The sequence below is a fragment of the Lepisma saccharinum genome, chromosome 5, assembly GCF_977018435.1.
Source record: "Lepisma saccharinum chromosome 5, izLepSacc3.1, whole genome shotgun sequence".
Classification (NCBI taxonomy): domain Eukaryota; kingdom Metazoa; phylum Arthropoda; class Insecta; order Zygentoma; family Lepismatidae; genus Lepisma; species Lepisma saccharinum.
Genome location: NC_139233.1, coordinates 22,122,047 through 22,139,486, shown reverse-complemented (window position 1 = coordinate 22,139,486; position 17,440 = coordinate 22,122,047). Strand labels below are relative to the sequence as shown.

The following is a 17,440-nucleotide window of genomic DNA, read 5'->3' as shown; positions in this document are numbered from 1 at the left end:
TCCAACTCTGATTGTACTGTGACTGATCGTTAAAGTTTGTGCAAATATCGAAATGAGCAATATCTCCAAAAAACGTAAGATTGAAAATTAAATTAGCTTCTCTCCAACTTGAATTGCGTGATTTGCAAGGCGATGTGTTCCTTCAAACTAGGCAAGAAAAGGGGCCAGAGTTTTTCAAATACCTTTCAAAAGAACGCTTTCCAAACCTTCGTAGTTTTGGGCAAAGAATGACATCGATGTTCGGTAGCACATACACGTGTGAAAGTGTTTTTTCTTCAATGAAGTTCATCAAGAACCGCTACAGATGCAGACTGGCAGATTCTTCACTGCTTCACCTTCTGAGACTTTCAACTACAGAAATTCAAATACAACTTTAATAAAAGAAGCAGATCGGGCTCAATTTTCACATTGAACACTTACTATGAAGGATTCTTATTTGTATGTTGTGTCTTTAATTTCTTTCATTTCATCAATAAGAACTGGGTTTTTGTGAAATAAATTGTAATTATACAATTTTGATTTGTAATTCCATTGTTTTATTGCCTCATTTTAGAAATTTAGGTCATGCGAAAGTACTACACTTTCAGTTCAGTACTTACAAATTTTGTAATTTTTAATCCCCACCCCCCCCAAACAATGCGGCCCGCCTATCAACTGCTGGATATAATTTTGGCCCTCGGACCTTTTGAAGTTGGAAACCACTGGTTTAGACGGCCAAAATTAAGGAAATTTATGTAAAATACATAAAGAATTGAATATTTATTCAATAACAAAAAATAATGTTTGATCCAGTTGGCGAAAAGTAAAAGTTCATGATTAATATTTTATGCATATTACTATAACTACGTAGTAATGTGCATAAATCTTCTTTGGTACTGTCATTGATATTTAAGATCCCAATATAATCCTTGCCTTCCAATAAGTTTGGCAGAAATAACCATCCACTAAACAACAAATGTTAAATAAGTGTATTTTCACTATTTAATTTTAGTATTTTATAAATCTTTCCAGGGGGGTCCGGACCCCCCCCCCCCTTAATACGCCCTTCAGAGAAGGTGAGAAAAAAATACGATTTTTCATTTACACATGACAGTTTTACCGTTTGACAAACGTCTCAGAAAGAGATTACGGAGATGTTGGAGCATTCCTCTTCATCAATTTCATTATATCATTAAACATTTTCATTGTCGCAATTAGCCAAATGTAGCAGGGGCCTCTCCGATGGCATATTGGCCTTGTAATCAAGGGGTTAGATAACCTTTGAAGGCACATAGTGGTTCGGATCCAACTTTAAACTGTAGGTCCAGTCCCGATTACCCTATATATTCAGTAGTAGGGACTACATTCTGCACAGAATACATCATCCTAGGCTGTGGTTGAGGTTTCCACCAGATGACTCTATATGGTTCTTTCCCTTCAACACGCACCAATGGCAGTACACGATAAAGAAAAACGCAGTTTCGACCTTGCTAATTGTGATTTTTGTCATGTGCTATTTGCTATTTCTGATAAATTCAGGAACACTTTGTTCTACAGCTGAATCACAGTTGTGATTTAAGAATCACAGTGAAAAAGTCACAGTCCTGTGATATATGCGACATCGCAATATGCAATATGATTTTAATGTGACAATAATCGTAGACACACATATGTAAAATATCCGGCCTGGCAATTTCAGCCCATAATCATCTGTTTCATTTTCATGTATTACTGTATTGGTAAGATAGACTAAAGTACCTTTTTAACTTGGAGATAATGACTATGTTTACTTAAGTTTCAATTTCACCCCGTCTTTCACCTCACGATCCATATTTGAGGGCCTACTACCACAGGCAAATTACCGTTATATGTCTACTACTGGGCTTCGAGCGTATACAGCTCGTTTTGACTGTTCGAGCGTTATTCGCTCGAGCGAAGAAGCTCTCAATTCCATGCGCTATCTAGCGTCATCCGTGCGAACTATTTGGCGCTAGAGCGAAGTGCTTTTCCTGCAGCACTCTACTCACTACTATCCTGCTGACCTTCAAATAGGAAAACAACCTTTTTATCTAATGTAATAGGGAAGCAGACAGACACGGTTGGCCCTCTATGGTACTAATCTTCCTTTCTGAGTGTGTTCACGGTACTTAAAAGCAGTAATTATAGTCTGGGTGGATTGTAACGACGAAACAGTACAACTAAACCGCAGTGCGGTTATGTTTTAACACACCGTGGAGGCAGTAAACAGATGACACGAACAGTTTCCTTTGAACCCATCACCACTGCACAAATTCCAAGTGGTACATTTGTTGTCCTCTGTAACTGCTTGAGCCACAAATTGTCATTTTTCTTATAGCGCGGAGGAACAGCTCGTAAAAAATCGCGCCGGTGGTCGTTTCGGTTCTACCGCCAGCACTGAAAGTTCCGAACCACACGTCCTATCCCACCAAGATGTCTGTTCCATCGGAAAACATGCGAACTAAGGGACTCTGAGATGTTTACCCTGGCGTTACCAGGTAATGACAAGGCCTGTCCTTTCATTTAATTGTCACAGAGCTAAACATATCTACTTTCTGGCTTATTAGATTTACATTTTGATATTTAAAGTAACTTTATTGTTTTTAAAATTTTAGATCAACTACCGATCTAAGGTGGTTTTGCTTTCTTGATGCACTTGTGATGTTCCCTAAAGGTTAATATCTCCTCACACGGGCCTCCGTGGCGGAGTGGTTATCACCTGACAACGCCAGGGGTCCCCAGTTCGAATCCCGGCATGGGTGTTCTTTGTGAGTGTCCCTTCCATCAATTTCATCATATCATCGTTCATCTTCGCTTTTAGTCGAAAGATAGTGATTGCTGCTACAACCTTTTCAAGCATTCCCATTTGCCGGTAGCTTTTTGGGGTGGTAAATAATCTAGGTGGTTAGATTAGGCTAGTTGGGTTTGGTTCTCTTAGAAGAAGAAGACGACGACGAAAATGGTTGTAGCAGCAATACCGACCTAGTCAAAAACTCAGAAAAGCGAAGTAAAACAACACAAATCAATCCATCAATCCAATCTCCTTTCGCGATAGTGTTATGATACGAGACTTAAAATTTGACTGTAGGACATGATTCCAGTAACAAAGATGATTATCATTAAGCAATGTTTAATGAACCTTATTAACCGCATTACAGTTAATCTCAGTATCTCAGTATAATGATCTTTGTAAATTGTGTCGTCTTTATCACAGCGAATCTGGTATCTCTCCTTCAATAAAAGCCACTGCACTTAATCTTGTCTCGTCAAGTCACTACCAACAGACTCCGAAGATACCCCACTTTTCTGGAAACTTCTGGAACCCGAAAATAGCCTCTGCTTCCGGTGCAGATGCACTGGGCATCTTGGTAACCCCATTATTGGCTTCACAAGGGTCTTCCATCAATGCTTGTTGTTGGTTCCATTCGGATTGTTGTCAAAGCCGCATCAATCTTTTTTTTTTTAATTTTGTGAAATTTAAAAAGTGTTATTAGTATTAACTTGTAAGCAGCTGTGCCCCAGGAACAATAGTCCGATTTTGATTAAACGTACGGCAATCTATAGATAAGAATTTATTCTTCTCGCTCCATAGAATAAATAATAACAGCATATAAATGTAATAGCCTGAAGTAAAACTATGAGTAGCACATTAGATATGTACAGTAAAACATTGTACTTACGAGTTTTTTTTTCTTTCTTTCCAGACTTGGGATGTCGTAGCCCCCTTTGGTTGGCCACTAACTCTGGGAACCGGCGTATGTGTGCATTTAGGAGAACTGGACCCAACTCTCCTTCGCAATAAGGACTGCTACCTGTGCGTCCGCCCCTGCGACCGCCCAGGGGCTGCAGTTGCTCAGCCAGACGGAGACGTCGGTCGGTCCCCGAGCGTCGAACTCGCGATCGTGTGGAAGAACAGGAACGTTGTCCACAGCCGCATCATCTCGCCGGACCAGCTGGACGTCCTGTCCACTCCCATCACCATGGAGGCCGCTTTGGAGTTGGAGGAATGCGAGGTGACTGACGAAAAGTTGACGTCGCTGCTCCAGAACCTTCTGGTGAGCGTCGAAAAGGCGATGGAGCGAATCCCGCTGGACGATTTGTCGTTCCCGTGCTGCTGCTGCGAGTGTCAGCACCATCATCATCTTGTCCACTACTGTCGCATGCCGTACCAGCAGCCGGAAGCGGACGGCGAACCGGATGCGACGGAGGATGGCGTCCCGGGATGCACCTGCCGCAGACCCAGCTTGACGATGGACACGTGCCAGTGCCAGTGTCATCCGACGGGTGGCACCGTGGTGCAGAAGAGGGACACCTCGATCCAGACGTGCCCGATGTTCGAGTTCGTCGGCTCGATTCCGCACATCGACAGCGACGACGAAGAGGACGGGACGGTGTCGTCTGCGGGGTGCGTGAGCTTGCGTAGCGACGCTGGGAGCACGCAGGGGTCGCCCGCATCCAAGGCAGGAGGTAAGTGTGCACTAGCCTTAATAATTTATTATTCTTGTTTTCATGACTGGACCTTCAATGTATTGCCTAACATAACCAACATCCTCCTAGTGCTCGTTCAATTGTGGATTTCACATTGAAAGCTACAACACGTGATGCGCACACGGATGCGCACTAGCCTTCTACTCATGCGCATTAACAACGAGTAGTGAATATTGGGCATGGGCACACGTGATAGATCGCTTCGGATGTCTGCGGGAGATATATAGGTACGGATGTTCCTGAGCAGGCCAACGCCAGCATTTCGGACTGATATCTACCTTACAACCACCGTGAAAAATTGACTCACTGGAAATTAAAAATTGGTCTGAAAAGTTCACACTCATCGCATGCCATTTTTAGAAGAAAAAAGTAGATTTTTTTCTCCATCTGTAGTGAATATAGTAAACTGCTGTACGATCGTGTTGCAGAGAACACTACAATTTCAGAAAACGTGTAGTGGTAAATGTAAGGATCTCATATTTCATCGGAGAGTTCAGAATCAGTAACTGCTATATTATAATGGGAGAACTTATATTTCGTATTAATTTTACAGAGGGGATGCAAAAACAGATGATCGAACACGTTTAGTATACAGGTGTACTTAAAATTCGATACATGTATCCAGTTTTAGTAACTTCATGGCGGAATCGGTTTCTTTGCCGACCTCCTTGGCGGAGTGGTTAGCACAGGGTGCAAAAGGTCCCAGGTTTGATTCCCGGCCTGGGCATGGGTGTTCTTTGGAGCATGGCCGTAGGCAAGAAAAAATTTCGGGGGGGCTTCATTCATAATTGTTTCCATGGGCGTCGCCAGAAATTCGAATAATAGAAATAATAACAATAATTATACAATAATAATTAAAATTTCATAATAATAAAACAATTTTATTCCAAAATAATAATAATAATAATTATTATTATTATTATATCCTTAAGGGGGCTTACTCAATTCAGCAGATGAGTGAATATCGAGCACAAGTTGTTTTTTTTTTTTTTTTTTTTTACGTTTCGTACAGTGTGTACTGAAATGCACAATTATTATACTTTGTTATCAAATTTTAAGACACCTTCAAGAAACAGGAACTAAACTGGAAAGAGGACAGCAGAAATGAAAATGGAGGGGTCGCGGGTGGGCTGCGATTCCGAGTAAATCCTGTTTCACTCAACTTTCAGAATTCCAAATATATGAAAATTTAAGCTCGATCGTTTAAACATTGTCTCCTTGTATTTTTGTGATGCTTCGAAAAAAAAAATTGAAAATAGTTACAGATTTTGGTTTCTGAACTTCCATTAATCCAACATGTCAGATGTTTCGGGGGGGTTGAACCCTAGCAACCTCCCCCCCTCTAAATACGGCCATGCTTTGGAGTGTCTTCATCAATTTCATCATATTATCACTTGTCTTCATCGTCACGATTAGCCAAAAGTGGAAGAAAAGCGACGATAAATAACAAACAACAAAATCAAATTATACGTAGTTCCAATTCAGTAATAATACATGTATAATATACTCGTAGTGTGTGGTTTAAACAAGTGTCTTCAAATCACCACAGTTTTGATCACGTTAAGTGTCGTTAGAACTTTTGAGCCGTGTCAGGTAATATGTCTGTGATTACTTTCGTAACATCTACGTATACCTGTTCTGTATTTGGAACTTGAAAGTGAGATACACTTCCCGAGGCCTCCAATCAGCGAGCGAGGATGCTAGCGGACCATTGACGTCATCTCAACCCAGCACCTATCACTGTCCCTCTTGCGCACGCTGGCATTGGTCGTAGGCTCGCTGACTGTACTCGAGAATTACCCGACTGCCTCGGAGGATTGCTGTGATATTCATTTGAACCAAGTCGATCAACGCGTTTCAAGATGGCGGAATCAAAATCTACCGTAACAAAATGCCTCGCGTTTGATGCGCGAAAGGGAATGTGGTTTGATGCGACACATTACAAGAAAGTCAGCTGCAACAATAAAATATACGAATTTCCAGTTACAGAGGACAAGAACCGAGATCCGTTCTTGTTTTTTCTAGGAAGAAAAGGATTTATAAGCGAGAGTGATTGATCGTGTCTCAGGACCGGTTTCTTGTTTTCCTTAAACCACAAATTATATAACCGTCTCAGACCTTAAACGTGAGAAAGATTTATGGAAGAAAAGAAAGCAAAGCATAAGCAATCCAGATCCAGAAAGCAGCTGAAGATAATTCATAATATGATGAGACAACAAAAGGTCAAGTTCACACGAAATTTGACTCTCGTCTTTGAAGAAGGGGACGACTTATTAAGGCTAATTTCCTGTCTACCTGTAAGTTTCTTGCGGCTTTCTCATTCTTTCTGTTTCTATGTGTTCTAGGAAGAATTGACACTACTTAGTTGTAGACCCATACAGCAGGAATGTTCAAAGGACAGTCTGTGGTTTTATGTAAAGAAAACTACACTCTTTTTCAGTGTAATGACAGTTTAAAAAAAACACAAAATCACACTGAAAAAAAATATCGAATAATACCAATTATAGTTTAACCATGATTTTTCTTTCCATCGCTAGTGGCTATTTTCTTGCTATAATTGTGTCTGTTGGCAATTGTCGTTAGTGATTGTTGTCTTTTCACGTTTTATCGATTGTTGTCATCTTATTATTTATTGATTGTTGCCCCTTATCTTTTAGTGATTGCATTTTTTGTTATTTTCGTGTCATTTTTGTGCCTCTTTAGGCCAATTGCAAAGACAAGGATGAATGATAAGGTGTAATTGATGTATAAATATAACCTTCCAGGACTTAAACCCAAAACCTTCGCTGGCGAGATTTTCAGTCCAAAACTCGTGTGATCGGTAACTGCGGTGACCTTTAGCGATTGTTGTCCGTTTTTAGTGCCCTGTCTTCCCATTTTTTTTTTTTAGCATTTCGTGTTTCTTCCTTTTTACAGCCAGTTTCAAGCTTTTAGGATACTTGTACTTTTTGTGCTAGTTTTCAAATTTATCTCTTATATTCTTTCTAGAGTTCATATTGTTTCACTGTATGCCTATTTAAATTTTTCATTACTGTAGTCGTCGGTTTCTGGTAAAAATATCACGTACCTGACGTTGAATGTCATCTGCAAACTGGACTCTCAGAATTAAGTATGCGCGTGCCAAATATTAAGCAGAAACTACTGACCTCGTGATCTGCTGATTCCCTCTGCCAAACCAGTTGAAGACACTTCCAGGTCTTACGGATAAGACAGGGTCAACGTGGCAATGCGACACCCACAATACAATGCGGAACAATCCTGACGCCAGAGGGCAGGCCACGCGCTCAGAAAGCTCGCCGTCTCGAAACTTCGATATCCTTGATAAAGCTGTGTTGCACTTCATTTCGATGGTTTGGGTAACTGTGCATCGTATCTCCAGGGCGAAAAATCCTCGTTTCGTGTTGTAACAAACCGCTGAAAAGTATTTATTATGATTTAAAACTAGTCTTTCGATGTGGCCGAAGGGACATATACTCAACGTTTCACTTTTTTCTTGGGGTTTCTCTGATAAGTTATAGCAGTATGAGGTATACCTCACAATCTCACAAAGGAACAGTGTTGCCAGACACTACAGTGAGAGCATGTTAAATTATTCCACTACTGAACTGTGATTGAAAGCAGGGTTGTTTTTGTAGGGAACAAGAGTGAAGCTGAATCTCTCCTAAAGTTACTGGAATTTTTCCATCACTTTTTATTTTTTAAAAAAAACTTTTTTCACATTTTTTTTCAAATACCACACAGGTTGAATCGATAAATGAGGGAAGGGGGCTCGTGATTTTTCTTGGAGAATTATTGAAGTGTTAGGAGTGGCGAAAGTAGTAGGCTATTTTCGGAACATTTCCTGCTGACTATTCCAGTCTGGCGACGTGCCTACATGTTGGTAGGCTCGTTCGCTAGAGCTTGTGGTTGGCTTGTTTGCCTAAGCAAGAGAGGTAGCGATAGGTACTGCGTTGAATTGACGTCAGCGGATCACTTGATTGGATGCTTCGGGAGTTGTGACTCGTTCCCAAGCTGCAAATCCATAGTATCCGGGGATGTTATGAAAATTATCTCACTCTACCAGATGAGCCGGGCAACTAGCTCGTTTTTCTCGTCCTTGCCCCCCCCCCCCCCCATTCAGGTTTGGAATCCAATCGCCGCCACTGCTCGCAGGTACAGACTTGTAAAATACAGAACCATTGCAATGAACAAGGACTCATTTTTTTAGACACATCAGTGACTCTTACTGATGACGTCAGCAATACAAAGTTAGGATGGCTTTTGAAACATGCTTTAATCAATTTAAATCAAATTGCACGGAGTATTATTGATTCGTGATGTTGCCTTTGTTTATTTCAAGTCTGAATAACAGAAACCATGATATTAAAGACACCCTTTACAGCACAAATATTTATTGAACGTTTGGTTCTACAAAGTTAATGTACTGATCAAAATCGTGCAAATCTTTATAGTTTGTACGAGGCCTGGTGTACCCGTCGTATTTGTGAAAAAGCTGTCTCGTATACACGTGTCGACTGCAGAGCGAGCAGCGATACTGTAGCGTAAGCAAGGCAGAAAGGAAGCAGGAGCCTTTGAGGTCATGTTCGTACAGTGAGAAACCTCACGTCAACTGGTTAGTAACAGTACAGTATGGCACTGTAAACATGGCAGAGGAAACAGGAGGTGGTTCCGTGACGGAACTCCCCCACACCCCGGTATTTTTTAAATCTCAACGCCTGCAGCTCGCCCACTTCTGTTTTGATGCTTACGGATCTTGAGCTGTAGTGTGCAGGTGAAGCTCGCTCGGCTGCCCTCCCCCCCTTCTCGAGTCTATACTGTTAGTTATCTTCATTTTTCAGTAAGAGTAGCCGTAGATGAGACATTTAGAAATTGTAACTGTGAAGCAGACATTTTCCAATATGGCGGTCATAAACCACACTGGATTTTAAATTTAAATTAATTTAATATCTTGGATCATTGGAAATAGAACAAAATTAATTTATTTTTAATCCCGACCCAACTACTAACGTTAGATGACGATTTATTGTTAATTTTTTACGTATCCGGGAAAGGTTAATGCATAGCCTATTTTGTGATACTAAGTGAGGTGTGTTCGTCTTTTTAGATGTCCCTCCACTACACCCTGTCCTGGAATCTTCCCATGTTACTAATCAAGCTTCACTTCTTTTAGGGAGAGAAAGAGGTCTCACTTTTGAAGATTTAATTTTACTAAATCACCGTGGCAGGAGTCGTGTAGCATGTTTAAATTCCCGATGCCCTCAGAGATAAAGAGTTATGTTTTAATTGTCGCTGACTCAATTGGAAGTCGACATAATTAATTAATCAACCTTTTGATTGTTGCCACGAACAATTAACCTGCAGGTTCCGCAACTTTGAACGGTTAACGTCGATGCGAGCAGAGATTGGACACCATTGTTATCATTGTTGGAGATCTCCTCTATACAGCATCTGCGAAGTAAGCTGATATGTATCTCTGCAACAAAGAGACTGTTTTTCTCTTCCTTTTTTGATGTCTTGTTATCTTCCCTGATGCCCATTCATGACTTCGATCTTCCCGCATTGTCCATTCTTGAGATGCCTCCGCGCTTGCATTGTTGATCAAAGGGTGCGCGTTTATGTATAAATGCGCTTCCAGATGTCCCTTTGTATATGTGACCCGCATGCGTATCATTACACATTCTCCCCCCTCTTCCTTGTGGTATCTTGTTAGGGCATTGATCAAATACACAAATCAGAGAGAGGGGGAAATATTTTTGGTTTGTTGAAGGGCATGATTGTTTAATTAGGTATTTGCCGAATCTATCGTTTTTTGTAGGTTTTGATTTTCTTTCATTCGATGCCGCTGACAGGACGGACCTCTCTCCTATCTGGCCTGCAGCTGTCCGTAATAGCTTTGAACTTCAGTAATCTGTCAGTTTTTTTTTCATTTGGGCAGATATGTTTGCAAGGGCAACGAACTCTTCTCTTTTTTGTGGTTGCACATGCCCAGAACTATACTGCTTGTATTGTTTTCTTGTCGTTGTTTAGATTATTTACCACAAAGAAGCAACCGCTCTACCAAGAAGATAAAAACCCTCTGCTGCTGTCGTCGAATTTTCAACCCTAAGCGATGCAATCATCTGCTTACCATGTAATTGCGGCGTTCCTCAGCAAGTGTGACTTCGGCGGGTTCGGAGGTTCTGTTTCCTTATTTCCATTGTGATTATGTCATCTTCACCATCCATATTTCCCCGTTCTTCTTTGGATTCATTTTTCTTATTTTTTCATTTCTTCTATCATTATTGATCCCAGTTTACTATCTTTTTGTAACCTAGCTGTTCCTTGTTGATTACTCTCCGCGTTCTTGAAGAATTCTGCTATCGTCATCATCATTCTTCATTGGTCAGAGGTGGTGTAAGTGCCGTCCCGTAGGACTCTGCTTTTTCCGCTGCAACTGCAACAGCGGGGGTTTCTAGTGTAGGGAGGAGTGGTTTGCTCCTGTTATCTTGTTTGGAGCGATGATGTTGAGGTTGTTAGGCCTCGCAGAAATGTAGTGTTTGCCTCCTTGGAGGCTGAGCGTATTGGCAGGTCGTTTGGGTGTTTTGCTCCCTCAGCTTGTGTGGGTGTATTGGAAGAATTATGAAATGCAGTTGGTGTGCATCCTTATGAGATTTACATGAAGACATACAGATGTTATACATACATACTTACATACATACATACATACAGGGGTTATGTGGAATACAAGGAGGATATCGTTTGCAAGGTTAGATTATTCATAAGGGGGCATATGAGGAATATACTAGGTTATATACAAGGTAGGTAATTCAGGGGTTTTCTATGAAGGTGGTAATGCAGTGGGTGTGGGTGGAAAGAGGGCTGGAGTATGCGTACGGGGTTAGAAGATCATTTGGTGGGTTATTTCATTGGGTTTTGCTCTCGTCAGGTTGTGGGGTTCATCTAACAGTTAATAGTCCCACGGTGGTTCAGCATCTGCAGGTTCATGTCTTCGTGGAGCTGGGTAACTCTGGTGTCTCTGCTGTGGCCGCTGATGGTCCTTGCCGCCCTGTTTTGGATAATCTGGAGCTGTTGAAATGTTGATGCCGCAACCTGGTGCCATGCCGGTATGGCGTAGAGTAGCATGGGCCTTATGCACATCTTGTAGACGTGTAGTCTGGTTTCTAGTGTGAGTGAATAGGCTCTCAGAACAGCATAGAGTCCTCCCAGCCTGCAGCCTGCTTTTTGCCTCACCTCCTCCACGTGGCGTCTGAAGGTGAGTCCTTTGTCCATGGTCAGCCCCAGGTATTTTGTGGTTGTTTTGTGGGGGATGGCGTCTTCTAGGAGTTGTAGTCTTCTCTGTCGGTGAACTTTCCGGGCTCCGAAGATAACCGCCTCATTTTTGGTGGGGTTTGGCAGTACCCTCCATTGCTTGGTCCATGTCTCGTATGTCTGTAGTTGATTCTGCATCCTTTCGTAGCACACCTCCAAGTCGCGGTGTGTAGTGAAGAATGCAGTGTCGTCTGCGAAGATGGCTGGGAAGGTCATTCTGTGAACTGGTACATCTGCTGTGTATACTGCATACAGAAGAGGAGCGAGGACCGAGCCTTGTGGAACTCCAGCATGGATCCTTCTAGGTGTTGCACTGGCTCCCTTGTGGCGCAGGATGAAGCTCCGATCTTGGAGGTAGTTGTCTATGAGTCTGACATAGCAATCCGGGAAGCGGTAGTCGTGTAGCCTGTACGTCACTCCTTCCTGCCAGACCTTGTCAAAAGCACTTTGAATATCCAGAAAGACGCCCAATATGTAGTGCTTTCTGCTATCGTCTCCAGGGATTTTAGTGTTATGACGAGCGCGGACTGCAGAGAAGGCGATACATGCGACTGGCCCGCCATCTACAATCCAAACACCTAATTCTCAGCTCATTGTGTTTGGGTCCTGGAGATGAGAGTGACGTGAGTTCTGGAAAACTCTGAAGCCTCTATAGAACTGAGCACATCGATAGAAGAATTAAGATCACCGTTCACCGCCAGGAAACTTTCAAGACCAAGTCGACATTGTTGTTTTTCTCTCGTTGTCAACACGTAATATCTTACACAGCACGTGGAGAACTTCGAAGCTAACAACTTTGCCCTGTAACATTCTATTCGTCAGCGTCTCGTTTTCACGCAGACAGGTTTCTTAATCGTATGTATGCAACCACGTCGCACAGATTCACGGTTGCCATTGACATTTCAATTTTTATTTGGGGGAAAGGATAAAATTCTTAGAGCGCTACGGAGCAAGAGCTATACTTGAGATGATGATATACTTGTGGAGAAAACGCACGAACCCTTTACTTAATGCGAAAGATTAAAGTGAGATGTGGAACGTATGTAATAACCAGTGGCGTATACTGAGTTCAATATCTGGGCTATCTCACTATGTCACGTGGTCCTAGGCTATGAATAGAAATACATTTACAAACTCCTAAGAAATCAGGTTGCCAACTCCAGAATCAGCATCTCACTGATATGAATAATATTTACAATTTTTGATCGATTTTTCTCCTGAATTTTAGCATGCCATTCCTTAACTACGTAACAAACACAATTGAAAAATCATTCGTGTCCATTAATGGTCCCAGTCATTAAAGATTTCCCTGACGAAAATATAAGCAGCCTTCTGGATAAAAGGACACCATTCTTCTCTGACCAACCTCGCCGAGCTGTGTGTTTTCCACTCAAATTTTCATGCCATGGTGCAGATATTTCACGAGTATTAAAGTGTTCACAAGAAACTTGTACGTTCATTAGATGGACGTTAAGTTTGAACTTGGAAATACAAATTTGGTCAAGTTTTTAGTGTCACTAGTTCGATAGCTCTTTTTGTGCACGAGTTTGGTTGTTCCTAGACTGTAAATATACTGTGTCTAAATTACGTGTATATGTTAGCATACTCTTTAATGTCTTAGATTAGATCCAAAGCACTTAGGTTCTAAGCAGGAGCGTACATTCTAGGCTAGCTAGGCTATCTGCGAAGCCTGAAGTCTAGAGAGTAAAATACAGGAGGAGAATCGATTAGAAATTGTAAATAAAATTATTCATATCAGTGAAATGATGATTGTGATTCTGGAGTTGGCAACCTGATTTATTATGAGTTGGCAACCTGGTTTCTTATGAGTTGGCAACCTGATTTATTATGAGTTGGCAACCTGATTTCTTGTGAGTTGGCAACCTGGTTTCTTGTGAGTTGTGCAACAGTTCTTTAATTCAAAGACATTTTACAATTATATTTTGTTATTTAGTTTTGTGCATAATCTGAAAAGAATGAAGAAAACTTCTGTTGTGTTACTCTATTCAATGTTGATGTTATTTTGTTTGTTATTCGTAACTATAGTGACTGTAGAAATTGGTTAATATACTAATGTGTTAAGTAACATTTGAAAAGTTATTTTTATTCAAAATATTGCAACAAACTGCTCCACACCGGGGACAGTTGCAATAAATTGGCGACCCACAGCCAGGATTCGAAAATTGTAAGTTGATAAGAACTGAACTGATAATGCTACAATGAAGAAAAGAGAAGTGCCTTACGTGCTTCGAAGTAGTGTGTGCCTTCAACCGGATCTCAGTGATGTTGCTGAAGTAAGCAACGAAGAGGACAATTCTGGTAAGCAAATGGAGGATTTACTCTGTTGTAAGGACAGATTTTCTGACACTCGCATGATTGAATGCACGTCATGCAAGAAATGGGAACACGTAAATTGTAGGGGTCTTACTGTTATTCACTGGGTAATATTCAGCTCTATGAAAGAAGACTATTACTGTAAGGCATGCAAGCCAGAATTCAATCCATTCACTCTAAAATCATATTTGGATACAGTAAATCCCAATATTGACCAAATTTTATCTGCTTTTCACTTGAGTTTGGCCCAACATGAGAATAGGTTGCAAGACAAGTTGCTCCAGAATACCGAAACTCTGGAGAATAGGTTACTCCAGAATACTGAAGCTCTGGAAATTAGGTTACTTCAGAATACTGAAGCTCTGGAGAATAGGTTGCAAGACAAGTTGCTCCAGAATACCGAAACGCTGGAGAATAGGTTACTTCAGAACACTGAAGCTTTGGAGAATAGGTTACAAGATAGACTTGATCAGAACACTGAAACGCTGCGCGAAAGTTTACAAACAAACTGTGAAGTTTGGGGCACAAAATTGGTTAGGTTGCAGCAAAGTACTGAAAAACTGAATGAAGGGCTCCAACATGTAGAAAATAAGTTGCAGCAGGTTTCTGATGCTTGTCAATCAGCTAATAGGTTACTAAATGAACGTATAAATGATGAAGTAACGTTATTAAATTCGAAAGTCAGTGATCTGGAATCAAAGCTAGACCATCAGGATGATGAGTTAAAACAACACTTATCAAACCAGTTGTGCCAACATGAAACTTCTATAAGTACACTACAAACAAATATGAATACTACGCAGGTAAAGTTGCAAGAATTTGATTCTATGCTTAAGGATTTAAATGAGAAATGCAATAGCTTAGAGCAAAGCGATGTTATTTGTACTAGTATGGTTAGAGACGTTCTACAACCAGATAAAGAATTAAGTAATGCACTTATTAATGAACATAGGCACATAGCATGCCAAACTGATACAAGATTAAATTCTAAATTAAAGCATGTTGTTTTTAGTGAACACAATAAATGCGAAACATTTCATACAGGTTCTTCTGGCTATGATACATCTGATGCTGAACTGAATTCTGCAAAGGAAAATGTAACCAAATTGTGCAAGGGCAAATCTGCTCACAATAAAAGTAGAAATAAATTTGGTAAAGCTTTCACTTCACAAGGCAAAAATACATATGCATTGCGGCATTGTGTTCTAGATAATACTGAATTTACTAATAGCAATCCTACTGTTGACAAAATCCATTGTACATGTTCACTAAATAACCATTCATGTCTTTCTTCGTTGAACAACTCTTTGCTGTATGATAATGAGCACGTACATACTTGTGATATTGAAAATAATGCACCTAGTTCTTTATGTGCTACAGACACATCAAAGCAAATTTGTTCTACATCTAACAGAAATTCCATACCTTCTAGAACTTATGTTGCTTGTGATAATAAAGAAAATTTCACAGGTCTTGGAACTTCAGTATGTGGTTGCCAACGTCAAAGTACATGTCATTCCTTAATCCATGATCAGTTTCCTGATGACTTAAATGTAAATCATTGTCCTTGTACTAGAACAAACTGTACTTATAACCCGATGTGGCTTAATAATGATTCTACATGGAATTCTTATAATCAGTCTGATAAATGCTCTAATAGATTTTCACGAGTTAGTGAACTCAGTCAATTGCCACGTTTTGGAGGAGATGTTTCAAAACAGTCTGCTAGAGAATTTATCGAACAACTAACTACAATGTTGAACATAATTGGTGTTCCTCCCAAGTATAAATTATGTATAATTCGTAAGTGTTTTTATAATGTAGGCGCTTACTGGTTCAACAGTGAAAAGAAGAGTTTCATTTCTTATGAGGACTTTGTACATAAATTTCTTGATCAGTTTGCATCTAATGAGTTATTAGAAAGTCAGTTGACATTGTTACGATCAAGAAAATACAACCCAGCTTCAGGTTTGTCATTGGAAGCATACGCTTTAAAAACGTACTCTGCTTATTGTAACCTTGTGGAAACTCCAAACAAAGTTGAAGTAATACGGATGATTTTGAAGCAGCTACCTGAGTCAATTTCAAAGAATGTGGGCTGCCATAATATTACAGATCTTAAGCAACTGACGCAGAAATTAAGGACTATTGATTTGTATTCGAGCGAAAAGAATAAAAGTTTATCTTTGCCCGGTGATAATACAGATTCTGATGACAAGGCTAATAAGAAGAGAAGTTTCGACAGACCAAAATACTTCGTCAGGCAAGTAAATGTGGAGCGGAATTCTTATGATTCTACAACACAGACCGAAAATGCAGGAATCAATGTAAATCATCGCCCATCTCCCAGAAGATTTGAACGCAATCCCTCAAGAAGGCAGTTTGTAAGGTCTGAAAGAATTAATAATAACGTAAATAATTCGAATTTCAGACTTGGCAATACCCCAACATCTGATAACAGAAGATATAGTAGAACTGGAAATTACAATGAACAACCAATAGAGTATGGTAATGCATCTCATAGTTCACAGGAAAACAGTGTTACAGTAGGCAGCACCAACTTGCAGCGTAATTCTGCAAATATGGAACACCTAACTCCGACTGCTACTACTACCACAAGTGCACATTCTTCTAACTACTTAAACAACTAAGGCAGGGTGATATGCTCCGATTTACCTTGCCACAAATAAATGCAAAGGAGCTGGATGGTAGAGTTAATAACCCTTATTTAGTACATGTTAAGGAATGTCTGAACGATTATAATAAAATTAAATCTTTAGGCGTTACCAGAGATAAAGTTTTATCTGTAGCATTTTTATTAGAATGGTACGATTCTGAACCAGAGTGGATTATGTCAGAAAACGGTACTCCAATACCAAAAATTGAGAATCCAGAAATACAAGGTAAAATTGCGGATCTGTCTTTAAATTGTTTAATTGATACTGGAAGTCAGTGTAATTTATTAGATTATAAAATCTGGACAATTCTAAGTTCAATTATACCAGGAGCAAAATTGGAACAATTAGAAGGAATACAATTGGCTTGCTTTGCAGGAGATCAACGTATAAAGGTAATGGGTTTCAAATATGTAACAGTTCAAATAGCAAATGAGTTTTTCCACATGGGACTGTATATTGTCAAACAGTTACACGCTGATTTAATTTTGGGTTCGCCATTTTTGTGGCAATATAAGGCGATTATAAATTACAGCAACGCAACCGTCATGCTTTCGAATTCATTAGGTCAGGAAATAATTGCTCCGTTTTTAATGCAATCTGAAGAAAGTCTTCCGTCAATGAAGGGAATAGTACGT

At 40.2% G+C, this 17,440-nt stretch overlaps 1 protein-coding gene across 2 annotated transcripts in view; it reads left to right on the top strand.

Moving 5' to 3' along the window:
* LOC145987711 (puratrophin-1-like) overlaps window positions 1-17,440 on the top strand; it is a 984,553-nt gene that overhangs the window by 586,434 nt on the left and 380,679 nt on the right. For both annotated transcript variants that reach the window (XM_083122282.1, XM_083122283.1), the window contains exon 4: window positions 3,702-4,464. In XM_083122282.1, coding sequence (XP_082978408.1) covers window positions 3,702-4,464 — 763 coding nt within the window. The remainder of the gene's footprint in view (window positions 1-3,701; window positions 4,465-17,440) is intronic.